Source organism: Pogona vitticeps, chromosome 3 (genome assembly GCF_051106095.1).
Source record: "Pogona vitticeps strain Pit_001003342236 chromosome 3, PviZW2.1, whole genome shotgun sequence".
Classification (NCBI taxonomy): domain Eukaryota; kingdom Metazoa; phylum Chordata; class Lepidosauria; order Squamata; family Agamidae; genus Pogona; species Pogona vitticeps.
The window spans coordinates 84,413,776-84,435,000 of record NC_135785.1 but is presented as its reverse complement, the minus strand read 5'-3'; the positions used below and the strand labels follow the sequence as shown (position 1 = coordinate 84,435,000).

The following is a 21,225-nucleotide window of genomic DNA, read 5'->3' as shown; positions in this document are numbered from 1 at the left end:
CTTCAAAATAATTTATGCAGCTTCTCGAAACCAAACCAATTCTGCAAAAGTATTGCACTTTCAAATTCTAGTCTTACAATGCCATCTACTGGTGAAAAAAGGCACATTAGAGAATATTGTAAGGAACAACTGCCTCATTGCTACCTGGGACAAGGTGGTGGGAAGCCTTTAAACATCAAGTCATCACCAGATCAGTGGTGGCCATCCAAGCCCAGCAGTGGTGATCTGGCAGCACCGCCCCCCCCAAAAAGCCCGGATGTTTGCACCAGGGCAAAAGGAAGCCCTAGGGAACCTTGGAACCTAAAATGGCAAGATAGGAAGTATTTAATTGGTGTAAATTAAATGTTTCCAGGTGCAATGCATGGCAGAAGCTTTAATTTCCCATTTTCCACTGATCCTGAGATTGTTATTTCCCAACAGTCACCACAGGCAGGAAGACAGCAAATTCAGCAACACCAGGATTTAGAGGATAGAGGTTCAAGCCTCTATCAAACACATCCCAGAAATTCTCAGGGGCATTACTGTCCAAGCATGTCTAGTAAGAGCATCAAAAGAGGTTTCTTCCCTACCACCTAGATGATCAGTTGGGTAGGCTGAGGGAAAGTGAATATCGTGTTTGTCCCTGTCAACATGTTTGTCCCAAATCAACTGGCATAGTTCCATAGAAGGGAAATGGTGTAACTCACAGCAGCAAATTACCGTTAATAAATGAATCCCTACACCCTGGATTCTTCATTGTACGCCTTTTCAGGGAGCTGGGAGCTCAGCCAGGAATCAAAATAGGGACTCGTTAAATAGGAGCAATTTGCTGCTACAAGACTTCCTTTCCAAGGATTTTTGCCCACTATCATAAGCCCCGTTGTATTTCTAACTCCTCTCATATAAATTTTCTTTGGTGTATCAACATTAATCCAAACTCTTGCCCAATACTTGCTTAACACATAAAGTGCAATCAAGCATTGTGATTTAATTACAAGAAGTACCTAAAAAAGGAAACATCTTTATAGGAAGTGAAAGGACATGAAAGATACTAGATCTGACCAGAAATGCTTTCGCCCTTTCTTCCAAATTTGCTAGTGTGTGTTGCTGTGGCCTGCTACTCTGCTGGTGAGGAGTGAATGTAGTTTATAAACTTTATAAACTGAATGTTACCTATATTTTATGTATGATATCAGGGATTTAGGTGTGGGTGAATAAGAGGATATGGGCTGCCCACATAGGGATGGCATGGACAGCCATCTCTACATTCTTCAAGGAAAACCAATACCTTAGAACTGAAAAAGCCACTTTGATAAAATGTTATGAAAAAGCAAATAGGATTGTAGATGTCTTGTAACAGATGAAAGAATGAAGACAACAGGCATTGTCAGAAACCATCACAATAGTAATGGATTTTTATTTTTGCCAGTTAGTATTAATTTAGCAGAGGCATCGGCATAAAGAAATGACATAGGGTATTCCAAACAAAGAAATCAAATTTGTTAAGAGAAATTTTCCTCTCTAAAAATTACACTGGACAGAATCCAAGGGTGTATGTCTGCTGAATTCTATTTCAACTGGCAGAATCAGAAGCCTTCTCCCCTGCAGCCCTCTGTGCACACTAAATTCCTGATCCAAAGAAAGGCACCGCAGAGGGCAACAGAAGGAGGAACAAGGGAAGGAAGTCCCAGTTCCAGGGGTACTGGAAATGGAAGGATACTGTTTGATCTTGGCCACTGCCCTCCAGCGGACAATGTATGGCAAGTGACAGTAGAATTGTCCTCACAACGCCAGTACAACAGTGTAGAAAATAATTTAGTAAATAATATTGTTCTCTACAAGGTCTGCCATTTCTAACTCAGCTTGACTGTGGCATGTATTTAGTTTAATTCTACTTTTAGATATGCCTTTTTCACATTGCTAATTCTTCCTTGGGATTCTGCTCAGTGATCATTATTATTAAGAAATAGCACACATTCACTCTGGATATACCAACAGACATAGGTTTGACCTTTTTTTTTGACGATGACAAGCATATGACATAATATGTATCTTCGATTACTTTCACTTGAAGTATTTCTCATAATGACAATTTCCTTTACGGCCTTTAAGCTTCAAGAGAAAACAGGCGAGGTGATAAACCTGTCTTGGGATTGTAGCCTTGTAGATAGCGGATGGGGAATCCCAGGATTGAACACTTGACTGTAGGAAGAGGAAAAAAGTGGCATGTGCAGGGAATGACTATCATTCTTTTTCCTGATATGGAGAAACATTCAGTTGTGTAAGAATCTGAAAATTCGGCCTTTCCCCCCTCTGCCCAATAATCATAGGAAGGTGCCTCATACCGAGTGAGATCTTTAGACCCTCTGGCCAAGTATTGTCAGTTTTGACAGGTGGCCGCAGCAGCTCTCCAAGAGGTCAGACAGGATTTTTTCTTAGCTCGTGGTAAAACCCTAGTATTCCCTGGTGGTTGACCATACAACTACTAACCAGGCACAACTTGGCTTAGTTTTCAAATTCGGACAAAATTAGCTGCATCCACGATAGTCTGATAGAGATCAAAGATGTTCCGACAAGAGCACTGAAAAGTAGGGTTTCCAGAAATTCAAAGCATGGTTAACTCTGCATAAGTTTCCAAAAGATGCTTGGTATAACAGGACAGTGTGAGGTGTTCTCCCTATTTTCAGTAGATTTGATGATATATCTGACAGCATTTCCCATTATTGCCGATGTGGGCAATGAAACAAAGGTAGAAGATGAGGAAACAGTCCAATGACAAACAAAGGCAACAAGATTCATTACTTTAGTGTTCACACTAAATGCCAGTTTTGCAGTTTCATTTGAAACCAACAGCAATCATGAAACGTCATGAAGGATTTAAAAAAAAATCTCCTAGAGCAATTACTAATTGAAGAATCATCACACTAGATCAGTAAACCCCAGAAGAAAAATAATAATAACAATAATAATAATAGCAATAATAATAATAAAACCAGTGTCTCATGTTCTTAGGTCCTTTTCCCACACAGTATGTACTTTCATAGACACAGCCCATAAAAACTGCCATGTTTGGCCACATTGCACATTTTTTTTGTCTTAAAAAATGTTGTATACAGATAAAAATGCCTTTGTTTAGATTCTTGGTACAAATTCTGAAGTTAACGTCCAATCCTAAAGTTAAAAGATTTGCTAAAATGAGTTCAAATTATTATTTACAAATCCAGCAGGTGGAACATCCGTCATGGCTTCTTTCCCATCCTCTTAGCAGCTGTCATTTTTACAGCAGCTCCAACAGGTTTTCAGCTCCTAGTGACTTCATCATTGATCATCCGTCATCTTCAGCAGTTCTAGAAGGGCCCCAACAGCACCAAAGTAACCCTTCAAAATTTAGGGGAGAAAGGGAGTGTTTAGTGATTGACATTTAAACCGTCACAGTGTTAAACAAATTATACACCAAATAAAAGGCTTAAAAAACATCCAAAATATTGGAATCTCAGAAAACTGCTCTAACAAAAAAAAGACAACAGCTACAGGATTTGCTGGTTTCCATTTTACTGGATGCTTAAGGAATGCAACAACAAAGTTATGCAAAATGCTACGGATCAGTGTACAGGGAATGAAATGGATTGTTCTTAATTTCAACCCTTGCCATTTGGTGGAGAGGGGTCAGGGAGACACTAGTTCACCCAGTAAAACGTTAAGTATTTCTATTCTACAAATATATGAGGCATGAAATTTTGATATAAAACGAAAAGACTTAAATCTCCTGAAAGTGAAATATTAACACAGTTAAATGATGGACTGGGCTGAATGTTGTTTGCACAAAACTTCCTCTGCAATATGTGCATCACATCAGTCTTCCCATCTGAGGAAACAGGACAGAGACTTCCGTAAAGACATCTAGTAGGCCAGCAAATCATTAAGTTTCAGATGCCACTCTATCATTTAAAGAAAAAAGCTCCTCCAGGGTAGCACAGACAATAGAAGCTATCTGGCAGTATTTCTGAGTACCACCGGCATATACCACCTGTTTATATCATCAGACCATGCTGGTAAAGTAATTTTCTCAGCAATGCTTCAGCCAACCAAAGGGGGAAAAAAACCAAACAGTGTGGTAATTATAAAGTTTTCAGCTGAACATCACAAGCACAAGAGGGTGTTGTGTCCAAAAGGGTGTGTGTTTATTTCCCCCTTCCTCTCCTAACTGAAGCACACACCTTACTTCCTGTTGTTAAATGATTTGCTTTAATTAAAAAAAGAAGCAGCAGCTTTGTTTGCATCTGTGAAAAAAGATTTCTCATTCAAGTCCATAATTTATTTCATTAAAACCAAAAGAAAAAGAGAGGTTTGGGCATCTTAGTCTTCTTTGAATAGTTTTGTTGCACCTGTATTGCTTATCCCCAATTAACAAAAGATTGCATCTAATTAGTCCTACACTACAGATGACAGTCTTCAGAGAGACTTCCATTAATGGAATGGGTAGGGAGCCAATTTTTGATGGTTCCTTTGAAGATCCCAAAATGTGCTCTGAAATGTTAGAAGCCTCTTCAGAGGAGGGCAAGAGGTGGTGTGGTTGGCTGTAGAAGAGAGAGGCCCAAAAAAAACCCCTTACATTCCCTTCCCTTCCCATTCCATTCACAACATTTTGATGCAAAAAAAAACACAAAAAAAAAAAACACATTCCATCCACCGATAATCATCAACTGGGCACAACCCAGTGAATTTTTATGCTTGTTTCTTACTGATAGCACCATATCTACTACTATAACAGATGTCCTATCTGTATCTGAATGGGCATTGTGCTTTCTCCCCTTCACAATTTAAAGTCTGGAGAACGTTAGTGACCATTTAGATTGTGCCAGAAGACACTGGAATCTAAAATGTTGGCAACATGATATTGCGGGATTTTCGAACAGTCCTTACCTCATGTTCCAAGAAAAGAGCCTTGAGCTGTCCCTTTGACCAATAGTCCATAGCATAGGCTAGCACTTTCATGGCAACCATGTTGATTCTCAGAAAGTTTCCAACAAACACCACCCTTTCAATATTCTGTAACATTCAACAGAACAACTACATTGAATGAGATGGCACATTCAGCTTGCAACATGAGAGATAGTTCAATAACACAAGCATAACAAACAACCAAAACGAGCTAAATTAATTTGGATCAGAAAATAACGTATCTCTGAAAACCAGCAAGCCATTTTCAGGACAACACTATGACATTCATACAATAAAACACAGCGGGGCTACCATTGATGTTTAATGTTGATTGGAATTATTATAACCTTCTACAGTGAATTTATACATTTTTGATTTTCAAAAAGCAAAATAGACATTTCTGTACCATGATAATACAACCCTGAAAATATTCCCAGCTGCTAGCTATTAAACATTTCTGAAGAGCAGCCTACAAAGTAATTCAAGTAAATATATATTTTAAAATTTTAGTTAATATATAATTTTGTATGGTATTTGAATTTATTGTTATTGCATGATTTTAATAATTGTGAACCTCTATGAGAAAAAAGGCAGCATATAAATAATATAAACAAACTAACTCCAGGTGGCACAAAGGGATCTCCAGGGGGTCACTGGTACTCTAACATGCCAGGACAGCACAGACAATTAAAAAGATGTGTCTTTTCAAGCTCCCCCTCATTATTCATGACAGGGATCTGTACTCCTGTCACCTTAATTTGTACAATTTAAGAAATTTCAGAACTGTTTTTGAATCAGCCATATTTATTTCACCCCAGTGAGTGTGGTAGAGCTAGAACTTGCAGACTAAAGCTAGAACAAGCCGCCCAGAGACCTTTGGGTAGAGTGAGCAGCATATAAGTTAAATAAATAAATAAACACCTCATGGCTTTCTGGGTAGCAGGGACCAAAACCTCATCTGCCATTTCCGGCCCCCTAAAACTTCTATGTTTCCTCTGAGATTAGCTGCAATTCTTAGGAACAGTGTATTCTTCCAGCTATCTCTGTTGAAATCATTTGAGCGTAGTTTGCTCTTAAATGGGCAATTTAAAACCATTGCACTTACCAAAAGATCGGCTGCTCATTTACTGACAGGAACACCCTATATTTTTGGAATCTTGAGGGACGGAGGTATTTCATGGCTATGGGATCTGTATAAGGAGCACTTTGCTTTCCAGATTTACCACCACACCACTGTTTCACAAAAAGATGACATCCTTTCCCTGTTCTAGCTGCTTACTAAGCCCATGCTGAAATACACAGCATGCACTCATAGCTATCTAGTAGGATTGAAATATTTTGGAAGGAATGTGATTTAAAAAAAGTTCAAGATTGCACTGCTTACAGCAACAGTCCCAGAGCTGGCAGTCTAATTAACACCCTTGAGGTTCCTGATGAAGTAAGCATCAGATTTTTCTTCTTCTTTTAATCACTGCATGTTATTATTGCTTGGAAATCTGAAAAGTGCTAATATGGTAAAGGCCTAGCGCTAATCAGCACATTTGAAGTCGGCCTCTGATAGCCCAGTGTTTCTCTTGCAATCCAGTCTTCCTCCTAGGACTGTTAGGAAATGCTTATCATGCTCAACCCTAATACAGAACTTTTCTAAAGATCTCTTTGTGCCACAATCTCAATATCTGTATAAAAATAGGCCAGCACTAGCATTAACCTCACAATTCAGATAACAAACTGAATCTAAGCGACAGGTGTTTGTTTAAGGACATCCAAATCATAATGGAACTAAACTTTGAGCCAAAGGTTCACCTAAATGTGTACAAATTAAGGAATTTTAGTACAGTACTTGATTGTATTTTATGATCTTGATAACTATTTTGCTACACTAGCTGGTAGAATACTTTTTTAAAAAATGCTTTAAAATAATGTTAACAATACATTGTATTACTGTTTGAAACAAACATTTTATTTGTAATTTCTTTTCCCCTATAAGGACTCTGTAGCAGTAAGAATGCTGTTACATAACTGCTTTATCTTAAGATAAGAGGCAAACACAAAACAAAGGTTTTTTAAAAAAATAAATAAGACAAACAGATTGTGAAATGTTAAAGACTAACTGATACATTTTAATGTGAATTTTCCTGGACAAGTACACTTTTTCAGACCCTTAATATAAGAGATAAGTTTAATGAATTAACTCATTCTGCTCATTGACCTCTGTCTGATGGAGGACAATGGTCTGACCAAGGGTTGAAGCAAATGGTACACTTAGCACTGATTTAGAAGAGGGGCTCCCTTAAGTATTGAAAGGGGATTGTCATAACAAGCCCTTGTCCTCAACCACTATTTTCCACTGTGTGCCTTTTGTTTTGTGATTGGTCACTGGAATGTAAATATTGCCTTAATTTGCCAGCCTTACCGCCAAGGGATCAAGAACAAAAAAATGTGTTAATTTGAAAAAAAAATCTGCAATTCTCTTTATGTCTAGATTTGACTCTCAGTTTCCCATGCTCGGCCAAAAACACTCTCCTGTAGGCATATTAAAGATCAAAACTGAGACTTTGCTACTCTTGGTTAATGAAACAATCTTCAGAACCACCACGACATGAGACAGTTTTGCATTATTTAGGACTAGAAAATAAGTTGCACGTTTATGTACCCTTTTCCCCACTCTTCTGTATGGTTTCACTTCAGCACAAGCCATATTTTGCTCTGTCCTCAAATCAGAACAGCATAATCTGCCCTCCCAAACCTGTGTTCCTCATAGCTGCAGGCTCTCTATGCTTTGATAGCCCTGTACAATGCTGCTTGAACTCCATGCCACAAGGCAACACTGTAAAGAAGCTGAAAGCAAAGAGACGGATCAGGGCTATTGAAGAGGCCTCCCACAATACACTTATGAAAACGTTTCGTTAGTGTTCTTGAGGTTCATTTAAAAGACGACTCAGACACCAACACAGAGGAGCAATGCATTTTTTAAAATCCATATTACTTTGTTTGATTTGTTGTCTTAGTAACTTCCTCTTCCATTTTATGTGTTATGTCATTTTCCTGCCTTCCATCAAACACCCTGAGGTTATAGCAGACAGATGGGAGCTACCAAGAACAGTGTCATTTGTTTCCTCATGCTGCTTTGTCTCTCTAAGTCATGTTCAATCATATAAAAAGTACAAAATGATATTGCCTTGTTGTGAATGTCTCTACCCACCAAAATGGCAAGACCACTGAAACAAAGAAGACACAGAGAAATCTATAATGTTGTGAATCATATTTTTGTAGCGTTACATGTTGTTTGTGGAAAGTAGAATATGAACAACAGTTCTTGGTAGCTGGTGTACATCTCACATAATCCTAGTTCTGGTTCCAAGGTAGATGAGCTTCACAACTGCGGGTTAGTTTTTTGGAACAGGTTAGGTTGATGTGACTTGCCTCAAACATCACTATATTTCATGGCTGATGCGGCTTTAAAACTAGTTCTCCCACCTCTAGGCCTAATACTCCAGCCATCACAGTATCCCAGCACCAATTTACAGGTGCAGATTTTTCAACATTGACTGCAAACATTGCATGGCATCTTGAAGGTCTAACGAGCTTCTGCCAGATGGAATTTCTTATAGCTAGACTTTGGAAAGGATGTAAAAATGGATGAAACTCCTTACAGTTTGACCTTGGAAGGGATGTAAACGTTTTCCTGTGCCTTATAGTTCAAAGGACAGGTAAGGACAAATATAGTTCTCTTTTTTGTGGAGGTAAAAAAAAAATAGTGTAATAAAAATGGAAAAATACTGGATTGGATGATAAGCCATTAAACTGCAAATGCTGGGAATGAACTCAACTCAGCAGGTGACTTTGGGCCAGTTATTCTTTCAGCCTGAACTATCTTACATGTTTGTTATGAGGATAAGAATGGGGAATCCCCAGAATTCTCCCCGGGCAGAATTCTGGGAGCTCCAACCCACAGACCCACACCTTCAGATACTTATATTTCACTCACTTGCAGCAAGGTAAAACTACCACTCCTAGGAAACATTGTGGGAGCATCCGCCCTGGAAGCACTGTGGTAGGAAATGAAATGGGCACAAATTGAGTCATGCTGCTTCATTCAAACTTGTCAGAGCAGCATCATAGGTGGTGCACTTTTTTCCTTTCCCCCACTGGCTGGGCACTGCCGGGATCCCCCTTCTCCAGTGACAGGCCAGTGTGGGCAGGAGCTCAGGCTGCTCTTCCCCATCTCCTTCAGCAACTGCCCACTCAGATTAGGAAGTGGGACAGGGAGACTCCCTGTGCAGCTGGTGAGTGGGCAGCTGCTGGAGGAGGCGGAGAAAAGACAGCCCGAGCTCCTGTCTCCAGAGGAGGACCCGCGGAGGCATGCAATGGATTGTAAGTGGGCCAGCTGGCCAGAGGGTCAGGGGAGGGAGAACAATTCATACAAAGCTGCACAACTCAATTCGTGCCCATCTTTAGTAAGAAATGAAGGCTTAGAATGCTATATAATTTGGAGAACTGGACCATGCTCCAGATGAGTGAAATATAGATGTCAGAAGTTGTGGGTCTGCGGCTTGGAACTCTCAGGATTCTGCTTGGGGAATTCTTGGTAAATTCCAGGAGTTGGGAGTTCAAAAATTCCAAACAGCACATCCCTCCAAATTACTGGCAGCCCAGCAGACAAGAAAAGGCAAGTCTTGAAAAAACATAAAAGTTCCACTGATAGTAGTCAAGATGAAGAAACTGATACTGTTTTTGAACGGAATCTCAAGTCAATCATAACACATTAAGTGTTAACGTTGTTGAGCATTTAAGAGAGAAAAAATGATGCATCCAGGTGATAGTTTCATATCACAGCACTAGAAATTCAAAACAAACCACAGATCAAAGTACTTTGAACAACATAACAACTAGCTTTTAATGAACATGTTCTTACCTCATTTAGAGCACACATCCGAGCAATGGAGCCTATGTTATTGGTGATAGTAACTAGTGTTGCTCTTGCTAGGTCCTCTTTACTGATGGAATCTCTCTTTTCTTTACTCATCATGTTGCCAAAGCTGTGTGATAATACCAGAGAATGTTATCTTTCTTATATTTTTCAGGAAAGCCAAGGTTTCAAAACAATGTGTTTTTAAAATGGTTTGTCTGGGATAAAAAAAACCACTGCACCACTAGGCTCTTTGTTGGCTATTTATCTTTGTTGTTGTTGCACTGTGGATGCTTACCAGTGAGCAAGCACCACAAACAGAATCCTAGAACTGTTGATAGATTAACCAAATAATTCTGGTATGAACTTCACAGTACAGATATTTAAACACACACACAAGGAAAGGAATCTGTTCTTCAAGTTGAGATTAAAATAAAATCAACATATCCTAAAAAGCAAAGAAAGATAAAGTAAATCCAATCACAGGGGTTGTGTGCACTTAATTATGGCTTGTTTACCATAGCCATGTAAGGAGTACATATGGAAACTTAACATGTACTAAACACAAATACATATTAAACACAAAGGCCTTTGTTCATGAAGAACTGATATGGGAAACAGGAATCTGAAGAAGGAAACTAGATGGGAAGCTTAACTCACTTCCCTCTCACACCTTCCTCAGCTCAAACCACCAATACCAAGAACTTTCCCCCCAAAAAACTTCAAGGATGTTCTGAGTGGGGACAAAAAAACAGCTTGGCATGGACAATTTGGAATGGAGAAGCAAGCGTGCAAGAAAAGGGTGACGTAACTCTCCTTCATTCCCATCCATTCTCTGCTCCAAACTGATCATACTGAAGCAACTTTTCTTGAAAAACAAGAAAAACTGAGTCAACAGGGTTTGGTTGTATTTGCATGTAACATGTTGTTAGGCCCTGAATACCTATAACTACAGTTAAGAAATGGATGCAATTGGCAAAGAATTTACATGGTACTGTATCACAGATCAACTCTGTGTATGATATCGTACTGTTGCTTTCAAGATGTCATACAGCTCCTTTTTTTATACGGTCTTTGCTTTCCGTTTCACGTATTTGATGGAATATATTTGTCTACAGAAACTCATGTCATAGGACACACTTTTTTACTTAAGAGACTAACAAGGAAGAAGTGTTTAGAGAGGTTTAAAGTTCACGGACAACCATATAAACAGAACTTATATACAAGTAAGAATTTCTACTGATTTGTCTTTCATATGACCAAATAATATGTACCTTGATGCTACAGCTGATCCCTGAAGACCAAAACGTTCATAGTCACCTCCATAAATATCCTTCACCAGCTTATCCACATGGGTGCTGTCTCCTTTAGCTGCCATTTCTAGAGCTTCTTCAAAGGTGTCACAGCCAGTCAGCAAACAACACAGGCCCAGGAATGTACCACCACCAAGACTAGGAGCAGGAGGGAGGAAAGGAATTATTTATTTGTGGCTTTGTTTGTTGCACTCATATCCCACTTTTCCTCCCCTGAGCTCAAGATGGCATACACAACTCTCTTCCTCCACATTTCATCCTTACAACTCTGTGAGATGGTCAGACTGAGAGATTATGACCGGTCCAAGACCACCCAGTGAATTTCATGACCGAGTGGGGATTTGAACGTTGACTTCACTTCTCAAGTTCTGGTCTAATGTTCTAACTACTACACCACGCCAGTTCTCCTTTCAACCACTTTATGACTGCTTGAGTTCCTAATTATATTTTGTTTGTGCAACTTTCAAATGCATTATTGCAAAAGGGTTTTTCAGATCTCAGCTTCTCTATAAACTGACTGCAGGAACAGATCTTGGGTGCAACATGAATTGCTGCTCTGATTACCAAGGTTATATGCATTTGGCTAGGTTTCTGTAGTTGCAGCAATGGATATATTGCAACACAATCATTATGAGCTAGCTGATTCATAAACTAATCCAAGTACTGAGTTGGTTTGCATGATGAAGTGACATGTGTATGGTGAAGGTGCTGTTGTCCATGCGTAAGCCCAAGCTGCGCAATCCGTTCATCTCCATGAACAAGAAGCTAATGAGGCCACACAGTCTCGTGCTAACTTAACATGTGCCTACCCAGACACATGGGTATCCTTATTGATCTTCTTAACAGGAGTAATAGCTGGGAGAGTTGCATGTGGACTTAGGTATGCATATTTAAGTCCTTTTTAGGTGCAAAGTTTTGGTGGACCTATGCTACGGATCCAGGTCCTCAATATGTAACAACTTTCTTAGTTTAAAACAGGAGGTGAGTGCTCTTGAATTTCTGTTCACAAATACAACAAAGGAACTAGACTCAGTGTTGCTTGAGCACCAAATCAATGTATTTTGCTTATTGCTTGATATCTGTTTCTCTGAAGAAAGGCCAGTGAAAAGATAAGGTGCTAAATGGTATCTTTATCACAATCAAATGGAATCTACTGCAGACATTTTTTTTGTCTCCTTACTTTGCTTCAGGATGTTGAAAAAAATTGAAGAGAAAAAGGGGTAAAAAAAAACCCAAATGGTAAAATATTGTGCAACCTTAAAGACTAAAAGATTTGTTTGTAAGCTTTCCCACAACACACTGAGTTCATTAGTCTTTAATTAACTATGGGCTATTAAGTCAATTCTGACTTATTTATAGCTACTCTTTCCAGGGTTTTCTAGATGCAATGTACTCAGAAGTGGTTTTCCATTCCCTGCTTCCGGGAGGCACTCCGGTACTGTACAGCTTGCCCAAGGCCACACAGATTAGCTCCTCTCTTACGAGGTGCAGTGGGGAACGGAACTTCCAATCCCTACTGGGCATTCACTCTCACAGAACTATCCAGTCATTCATCTTTAAAGTGCCACAATATTTTGTCCTCTGTTGTCTTGTCTTCCCCAGGCTTAATTTCTTTTGAGTAGAGTTAACTTTTGTGTTGATAGATTCTCATGAACTTATTTTAAAAATTCTTAAAAGCCCTTACAGAAAACTCCTTAAAATCAAATTGTTAAGATAGTTTCGAGGCACTTGGTTCCTTTCTTCCCAACATAGTAAAAACTAGAAATAGGTTACTTCTTTTTTTTTAAACTTGCTTCATAAAACTGCTAGGCTTACGACAGACAGTGGAAGATACATAACTTTTAGCTCTTTATGAGATTATCTTCATTTGAAAATAAGGCAAGGTATCTTTGGCCTGTGATTTTTTAGTCAGCTATCACTAAGGAAGTTCTAGGGCAAGGGTCCCCAACCCCCGGTCCACGGTCCGATGCCAGTCCGTGGCCTGGGCTGCACTGGATCACAGAGACAATCTCCCACCCACCCCAGCATGCATTCCCCCCTGCCCAGCCCCTTCGCGCATGCGCACAGGTGCATGCCTGTGCGCCAGTGTGGGGGGTGCTCCGCTTTCCCCAACCAGCCCACAGTGTTAAAAAGTTTGGGGAACACTGTTCTAAGGAATTAAATGAAGCAGTTTCTTATTCTTCCTACACCCAAAAAGGGTTTTATTCTTCTCTAAGGGTCAGAGAAGATTTAAGGAAAATGCATATTCCCTGTGATTAATGTTTTTCCTGCCACAACAAGATTTTCTCAGTTTCCAAAACAGCAGCCATATCTGTCTGTCTACACATGCTGGCAAAACAAAAGCAGAGGTGGAGGGGAGAGGTACTGTAGCTCTTTAGACTAAAAATTGAGCTTTCAATACAAGCTTTCACAGACGTAGATTTTAACTCACACTGAAATAAATCTGTTAGTCTTTAAAGAGCTACAGTTACTTTTTTTCTTCTGTCAACATTTTCTCACAGATACATGTCTCAACAATCAGACTTGCAAATTATGCCCATATTTACCTTCCAATGACCAATAAAGAAACAACACATGATAAATGCAAGATATCTGGGTAAGGAGTATGAAAACTCTTGGGAAACATTAATCTTTCATCATTTGAAGAAGCATTTCTTCTAAAAGCTTGCTAAATGTATTGTCTCGTTTGACCCTGGGAAGCAGCCAGTGGGGCCCAGTGGATAAAGCTAATGATGAACACAGGTTCTATTCCAAAACTCAATCATAGTGCCTTGGCCCAAACTCCACTGCTCATGGTCCCTTTGGTTAGTTTGTGTGTTTTTGGCTTCACATCTGCAAATGATGTATATAGCTCTTATCTGACATCAAGAAGGCCAATATATTCAGAGTTTCTGAACTAGACAGGTTGGCATGCCATTCAACAGGAGGAAATTGTCTTTCAGAGAGAGTATATTCACCTGGTCCCCGTAACTCTTTTATAGTTGTCCTTGGAATACACAGCTAAGATGCTGACTCCAGAGCCAATGTTAACTAGCAGCATAGGAAAAGGATTATCAAGGCAGTAAGGCATTTTCTGACATTGTTCAGGATCCGTGGCATTTTCAAAATAGTAGCACTCCGGCTGCCCATTAAAACCGACAGAATCTACATAGAGCAGACCCTGGATCAAGCAGTCCAACTCATCTAGCTTATGAAGCTGGAGGTCAGCAATCTGGAAGAGAAGTTAATAAATGAACACTTGTTGATACCACATAGGAACTAGCACAAGGGTCAAACGATTCTCTTGAAGTACTTTGTACTGTTTGAGTTGCACCATGGGTCATTATCATCACAAAAATAAATAACTATTTGCATAGGAAGTTTCAAGTCAAGAATGTTGTTTGCCCTTTGGAGAGCAAGCATAACATCAGGTCAAGCAGTGATATGCATCTGAGGTATCAGCCCAGAGCTTATTTCCTATCTTGAAGGAATCTCACTTCTGTGCTAATATATCAGTCTTCTCAGAGAGCTGAAGATGTTTTGAAAGAGGGGTCGCTGCTTCACTCTTCCATCTGTGGTCAAGTAGGTTTTCATACTGTTTGAAATACCTGCACAATCTGTTTCCCCAGGGTAAACAATGAGAGACAAATGGAACATGTTCTGTGTGTATGTGCACAATGAGGATGATGCTATCAAACCTTTTTCAAACTTCTTAAAAAGCAGTCTATTTCTAGCTTTCAAGTGCCATTAGAAAACCAAAATCACAGCAAAGTTCTGCTGGACATTTATATTTTGGATCTGGGTAGCAAGACTCTTATCAACTTATATAAAGCCTGGCAGTTTCTGACAGCTATAGTAAAAGTTTGTTTTGGACATGAATTTTCCCTGCTAACGAGAGGACAGTATTAAAATCAATAAGGTAATCAAGTAAATATTCTCACATGTTAGAGCAGATGTTCCAGTTACAGTAAGTTTAATGAACCACATTTTTTTGGTCTCATGGAACTGAAAAAGTTATTAGTTCTCCTCTCTGTATCTATATCAATGAACCTGTATTAGTGTATAAGTGTATCTGCATTATTACACTCATACAAGTGTGGGTCATGTCCCATTAGATAACATGCAGGACTTCAAACTACAGGTATGTAGAGTGAAAAATCAAGTTTTAACAGAGGTATTTCAAACTGAGTTGCACCATACACAAGAGCATCAAGAGACACACAAATCTGTTTGCTCTCAGACTCGAGCCACTTCCTCGCCCTATTCAGCTAATTAAGGTGATACTGCATAATTTAGTTATGTAGAATAATGAATATAGAATGCATAATCAAAGCACTAACACACTCAAGAGTAGAAATGTTAATTGCATCAACTGCAGTTATGATGAAACATCATACCTCTTCAATTTGCTATCAAAAGCAAATTAGGTACAGTCTGAAACCCATCACTGCAGAATATCAAGAGTTTGTATACAACAATAAGGCAGATTTTTTTAAAAAAGAAGTGATATCGCTTCAAAAGAAAGGGTTCTATGCAATAACTCTTGATTATGTTAGAATGGAACATAGCAAGTTGTAAAACAGAGGATGTGTCCTGTGTGTTACATAATCCCCAGAGGCAAACTCATCCACCTAAAGTAGCATAATAAGGAAGCATCACCTCACCTAACTTGCCTCACCTTTTGCCTCAGGGTCAGGAACGAACTTCATAAACATACTGAAAACAAATAAGCTGTTGGAATGCTAAAGGAAAGGTAGAGAACTGTTGAATTCTTACTTGGTCTCTTACATTTTAATATAAAATCAAGAAAACTAAATTTGCACAAATCTTGGAAGAGTCTGAAGCAGTGGATCCCAGATTTGGGTAACCTAGGTGTCCTTGGACTAATGGACTGTAACTCCCAGAAACCCTGGTCAGCACAGCTAGGGGTGAAGGCTTCTGAGAGCTACAGTCCAAGAACACCCGGGTTACCCAAGGTTGGGACCACGACTGCATCTCTGGGAACAGCTGGTATGCCACCCAGGCAACATTCTCCAGATGCTGTTGTCCCCTAAGTCCCATCAGCAACCACGAGAATGACCAAACACCACCAATAAGGGAACCTCTAGTCCAACAACATCCAAATGGCAAAAGGTTCAATTTCATCCCCAATATGTAACCACAAACTCAAACAGGAAGACTTCTTAGATCTAAGGAAACTTCCACTCTCCAGGCAGTTTCACAAGGAATCACAAAGGAAAGTTCCACATATTTTTTTCCCTATTTTTTAGAACAGTGTGGGTGACACACTGGTGCTTTTGAGGCTACAGCTCCCATTAGCCATTGCCAGCACGGCTAATGTAAGCTACAGTCCAACGAAATCCTTTAAAACCTACCTAAGTTATTAAGATATCTGTAGATATACAGTGGTGCCTCGCTTAACGATTGCCTCGTTTAGCGATGAATTCGCATAACGATGTTTTTAGAAAATAATATGCATCGCATAACGATGTTTCCTATGGGCGATTTTCGCTTAGCGAAGTTTGGGACCATGCTTCGCATAACGAATGCGATTTTAGGTCCCCTCACTTAACGATGTTTTTTTTTTCAATTTAAAAAGTGTCTTAGAAGGGTCAAAAACGGTTCTAAATGCTTGGATTCATTAGAGGACCCCTTAAGTCATGTGCAAACCTGATTTGGCTTTGATCTGACTTTTCGTTAATTTTTTGTGAATTTTTTTTTTTTGGCCCATAGGAACCAATGGACCTGTCAAAATCTGACAACTCCATGCTTTCCTATGGGGGAGAAAACAATTTACAAAAAATTAACGAAAGTTCAGATCAAAGCCAAATCAGGTTGCACACAACTTAGGGGGTCCTCTAATGAACCCAAGAATTTAGAACAGTTGCTGAGTCTTCATTAATTTTTTGTGAATTTTTTCTTCCCCCATAGGAAATAATGGAGCTGTCAGATTTTGACAGCTGTCAAAAGTTGGGGGGAAAAATTCACCATAAATTAATGAAAAGTCAGATCAAAGCCAAATTAACTTTTGCATCCGTTTTAGAGGGTGCAGAAGCTAATCCAAGCATTTAAAACCATTTTGACCCTTGTATGACACATTTAAAATTGCAAAAATTGACTTCGCAAAGCCATTAAAATGTATTGAGTCAGCTTCAATACATTCCAATGGAGGATACATTGTTTCGCTTAGCGATGTTTCCTATGGGTTTTTTCGCTTAACGATGGCAATCCGTTCCAATTGGAACGGATTAACCAGTTTCCAATGCATTCCTATGGGAAATGGTGTTTCGCATAGCGATGGTTTCACATAGCGATGGTTTTTTTGGAACCAATTAACATCGCTATGCGAGGCACCACTGTATTTGCTACCACAAAAGGCAAGACAGTGACAACTGAAACAAAGAAGAATGGTAGCCCTGGAATATAAATTCTGTAATTCCAACAACATACAAAGCGTATTCTTTTATAAGTTAAATCTATTATTCTGCAAGTATCAACTAACAGGGAAATTAGAGGTATAAAGAAGAAGGACAAATAGGTATAGCACTGAGTCTACCTTGGTTCTTGAAATGACTCGGAAATCGAATTCACAGGGTTTATTCATTCCACTCAGTCACCCAACCAGATTTTCTCGACTTCCTTAAAATTATTACCATAGTTTGTGATAAATAAAAGACTTTCCCATCAGTACAGAAACAAGTGAATTTTCTACTGTGGGAAGCCCTGTTTAATTTCTTCCTTAGGTGAGTACAACCGCTTGTAGAGATGATGGGAGGGAGAACATGCGCTACTGTTGTGTTTAGTAGCTTTTCCCATCTATGCACACAGTGAAACATTCCTACATAGAAGGTTGCCTACTGAATACACACTGGTTTTCCTAGTGATTCAGAACCCTGGAAAGAATATTGTGTCTGTTCAAATACTTTTATTTTCTCTCATTTTCTCTGCAGAAACATCTCTAAAAAACTGAATGAATCAATTAATTAATTACATTCAGCTGAATTATTCAATGATGCTGGAAAACTTGTAATTCTGAGGTCACGTTATTTAGACTTATTTAAAGTTAAATGTAACTTGAACACTTTACTTTTAGTCAACATTTTCCTTTAACTCTGTTATTAATTTAGAAAGCAGTTTTTAACAGCTCTTAACTATCTGTTTTGGACTGGGACTGAAATTGATTCTAGTTCCTACTGAGTCATGAAACTGACAAGGTGATCTTGGACCAGTCATTGGCTGATATCCAGTAGTAAGTCAAAAGCAGAGTAGACCCAATGAGTCAGTGGGGATCAAGTGAGCCAAATAATCTGTAAATTCCATTGAGTCTACTCTACTTGTGCCTTACTACTCAATTTCAGCCATTATCTTTCAGCTAATCTACCTCACACAATTAAGACACAGTGGAAAAAGGAACAATATCAACACACATTGCCTTGATATCACTGGAAAGCTGTATGTTGGGAGTAAGATGCATTGAATAAATTACAACATCTAAGTAAATACAATGCATCACACTGTTATTAGGCCACAAACATTTTTATGCGAGTAAGCCCCACTGAAAATGCTGCCCTAGTGCAACAGATGAGTGCAAAGGTGGGAAGCTTTGCTTTATTACATTAGCCTTGCAGTGCAAGATGAAAAGATTTTCATTTAATAGGCAGTAAATACAGTAAGAAGAGGATGGCCTTTGCATCAAGTTGGTCTTCCTAGCTTCTACACCAGACACTGCCTAGAAGCTGCTCATCTGCCCTGGGAGACTGCAGGCTGAATCTCTTAATGCTTTAAAAAGCTAAAGAAACTGCAAGGGAAAAGATTCCACACAGGAACCAGAAAGCTAAAGAAATTGTAAGGGCAAGAAGACAAAGTTATGGGGTGGGGGCAGAGGGAAAGCAAGAGAAAAAGTCTTTTTCTTTGTTAGAAACTACTCATGCTTCAACGTACGCACAATTGAATAATGGAACAAACCCTGCCTTTCCATATCAATCTACCTTAGAACAGGTATAGCGGGCACCTGGGGCCAGCAACTGCCAGGATAGTGGAGGCAAGGAAACAAATTCATTTTCACTCTCCTTCCTATGTGACGGCTAATCCTGGAGAACACTTCCAGTGGTTTATAGTGACCTTTCATTCAAAACCCAGGTCATTAATATTATTCATGCACTATAATATCAGGTAAGCATACTATTATCCAGATGTTCTTCAGATGCCACAGCAAGAGCAGGAGGGCAGATGTGGCCTGTTCCTCTCTGCTGTCACTGTCACCATACAACAAATTTTGCTTTCATAATGGGATTTTCAGAAAGCAGGCACAGTGAAATTGTTTCATCTCTCACCTGTTTTATGGAATCGACTATGTAAAAGCAAATACAGTATTTTATTTGTTGTTATTGCTTGTTGGTTGCACTTTATTATTTTACTGCAAATTCCTTTGAAGTTTTTTTTTTTTACCAAAAAAGCTGAATAAAGATAGTACAGCCATTCTCAATGGGGCCATATGGCTCGGGGGGGGGGCTGGCACATTTAAAGGGGACCACAAACCAGAAACAATTTTTCAAATACTGTACCACCTTATAAGGTTCGTTATGTGACTCATACAGTCCTGATTCAGTCTATATTTCTTTCATATCATGTTTATGGCTGTGGCCAAATATAGGTTGAGAATGGCTGGTACTGTGGCTCGCAAGCAAACCTGACCCCTGCTGCTATTAAGTCCATTGGCATAAACATCAGCAGCAAACTGCTGTTAGTTAAAAAGCTCGATGTAGGCATTTTATGTATGGATGGTCCATTATGTGTCACACCATTCATGTGATTTGGCATGTGGCAAAAAAAAAAAATCCCTCTTCCAACTTGTTAACTAGCAGCATTTTGCTGCATAATTCTTCAACTGGATTCTGGCTAATATCTAAAAGAGAGTAAAAGGAAAAATAACATGAAAGAGCAGTGCTGGCCTACAGAAAGAGCTAACACTGGAAGCAGAAGACCCAGGACCAAGCACCATGACTGTTAATAGAGTCAACGTGTCATTTTGATCATGAGTTACATTTGAGCTATGGTTCCCCATTTATAAAATAGGAAGACCAGCGATTTACTTGAGATGGCTGTAATAGTTTGCAGACACAAAACTTTTACTCTTGGAAATGCCTCAGAGCCACTGCAGAATTCACAGGTTAAAGCAGAAGGTGACTTTACTGGGTGAGGGGTCATGCTGGCTTTCATGGCACCCACAAGAGCGACATTCTTGTGTCATCAGTGAAACATACCACCACCACTGTTTCCATTGCAAAAAGCTGACAACACTGCTTGGAAACAGGACAGTGCTCCTATGCACCATGTTTCCCAGCAGAAATGTGGGATTTGGGCAGCAGAACCTTTGGTGGCAATGGCAGTGACCATGAAGACGCACAACCCACAGATCCAAATCTGCAGGAGTGTTATTTACATACCACCTTCAAGAACATGGCATCTTAGACATAGTTCATCTGTGTGTCTTATATATGGAACTTACAATCTAGATAGTGTGAGAGATACCAGGAGGGAAGCGATGTAAGAAGTGCAGCTGCAGAAGCTATGAGGCAACTTTGCTCCTTGTCACCAGTTAGGAATCTAAGGACCAAAAGTTGTTTGCAGTACTTGAATGCCAGCCACACCATCAGCAAGGAAGGAGTCAACTGGACTCAAAAGGATATGTATCAATGCCTCTTAAAAGTTTAACACTTTACTGTAGGATTGTCAGATTAGTTCTGCTCCCTTCCTTTTCTTAACGGCTCCTTTTCCATTGGTTTAGGCCGTAATGCAAAGGGCAAAATCCATGTCTTGGTTTGATTTGATTTGATTTGATTGAGTAATTCATTCATTTTGTACTGTATCCTGCTCCCATTAATGTCACAGCACTACTCTGGGCAGGTTACAACTTGTAAAATAGAAAACAAAAATAAAAATATTAATACTAAAACTGAAAGCAATAACCCTAAAAAAACCAGATGGCACCAACTAATCTCAAAGTGGATGGAAGAGGGAAGGAAAGAAGAGGGGGAAGAGAGAAAGGGAGGAAGGTGGTGTAGCATACAGTCCTGACCTCACCTGCCCATCACCGCAGTACAG

At 39.4% G+C, this 21,225-nt stretch overlaps 1 protein-coding gene and 1 long non-coding RNA gene across 7 annotated transcripts in view; one reads left to right on the top strand and one right to left on the bottom strand.

The window, feature by feature from the left end:
- LOC140705917 (uncharacterized) overlaps positions 1 to 2,930 on the top strand; it is a 15,687-nt gene extending 12,757 nt beyond the window's left edge. Inside the window, exon 2 of the long non-coding RNA XR_013543981.1 lies at positions 1 to 2,930. This exon is cut by the window's left edge and continues 1,978 nt beyond it. This is a non-coding gene — a long non-coding RNA (uncharacterized LOC140705917).
- The window catches only part of PANK1 (pantothenate kinase 1), a 38,804-nt gene continuing 18,942 nt past the window's right edge, over positions 1,364 to 21,225 (bottom strand). For all 6 annotated transcript variants that reach the window (XM_072995288.2, XM_020803199.3, XM_020803201.3 and 3 more), the window contains exons 3-7: positions 14,100 to 14,353; positions 11,104 to 11,280; positions 9,836 to 9,959; positions 4,903 to 5,028; positions 1,364 to 3,357 (exon numbers count right to left, since the gene is read on the bottom strand). In XM_072995288.2, the coding sequence (XP_072851389.2) occupies positions 3,298 to 3,357; positions 4,903 to 5,028; positions 9,836 to 9,959; positions 11,104 to 11,280; positions 14,100 to 14,353 (741 nt within the window). In that variant the 3' untranslated portion in view covers positions 1,364 to 3,297. The remainder of the gene's footprint in view (positions 3,358 to 4,902; positions 5,029 to 9,835; positions 9,960 to 11,103; positions 11,281 to 14,099; positions 14,354 to 21,225) is intronic.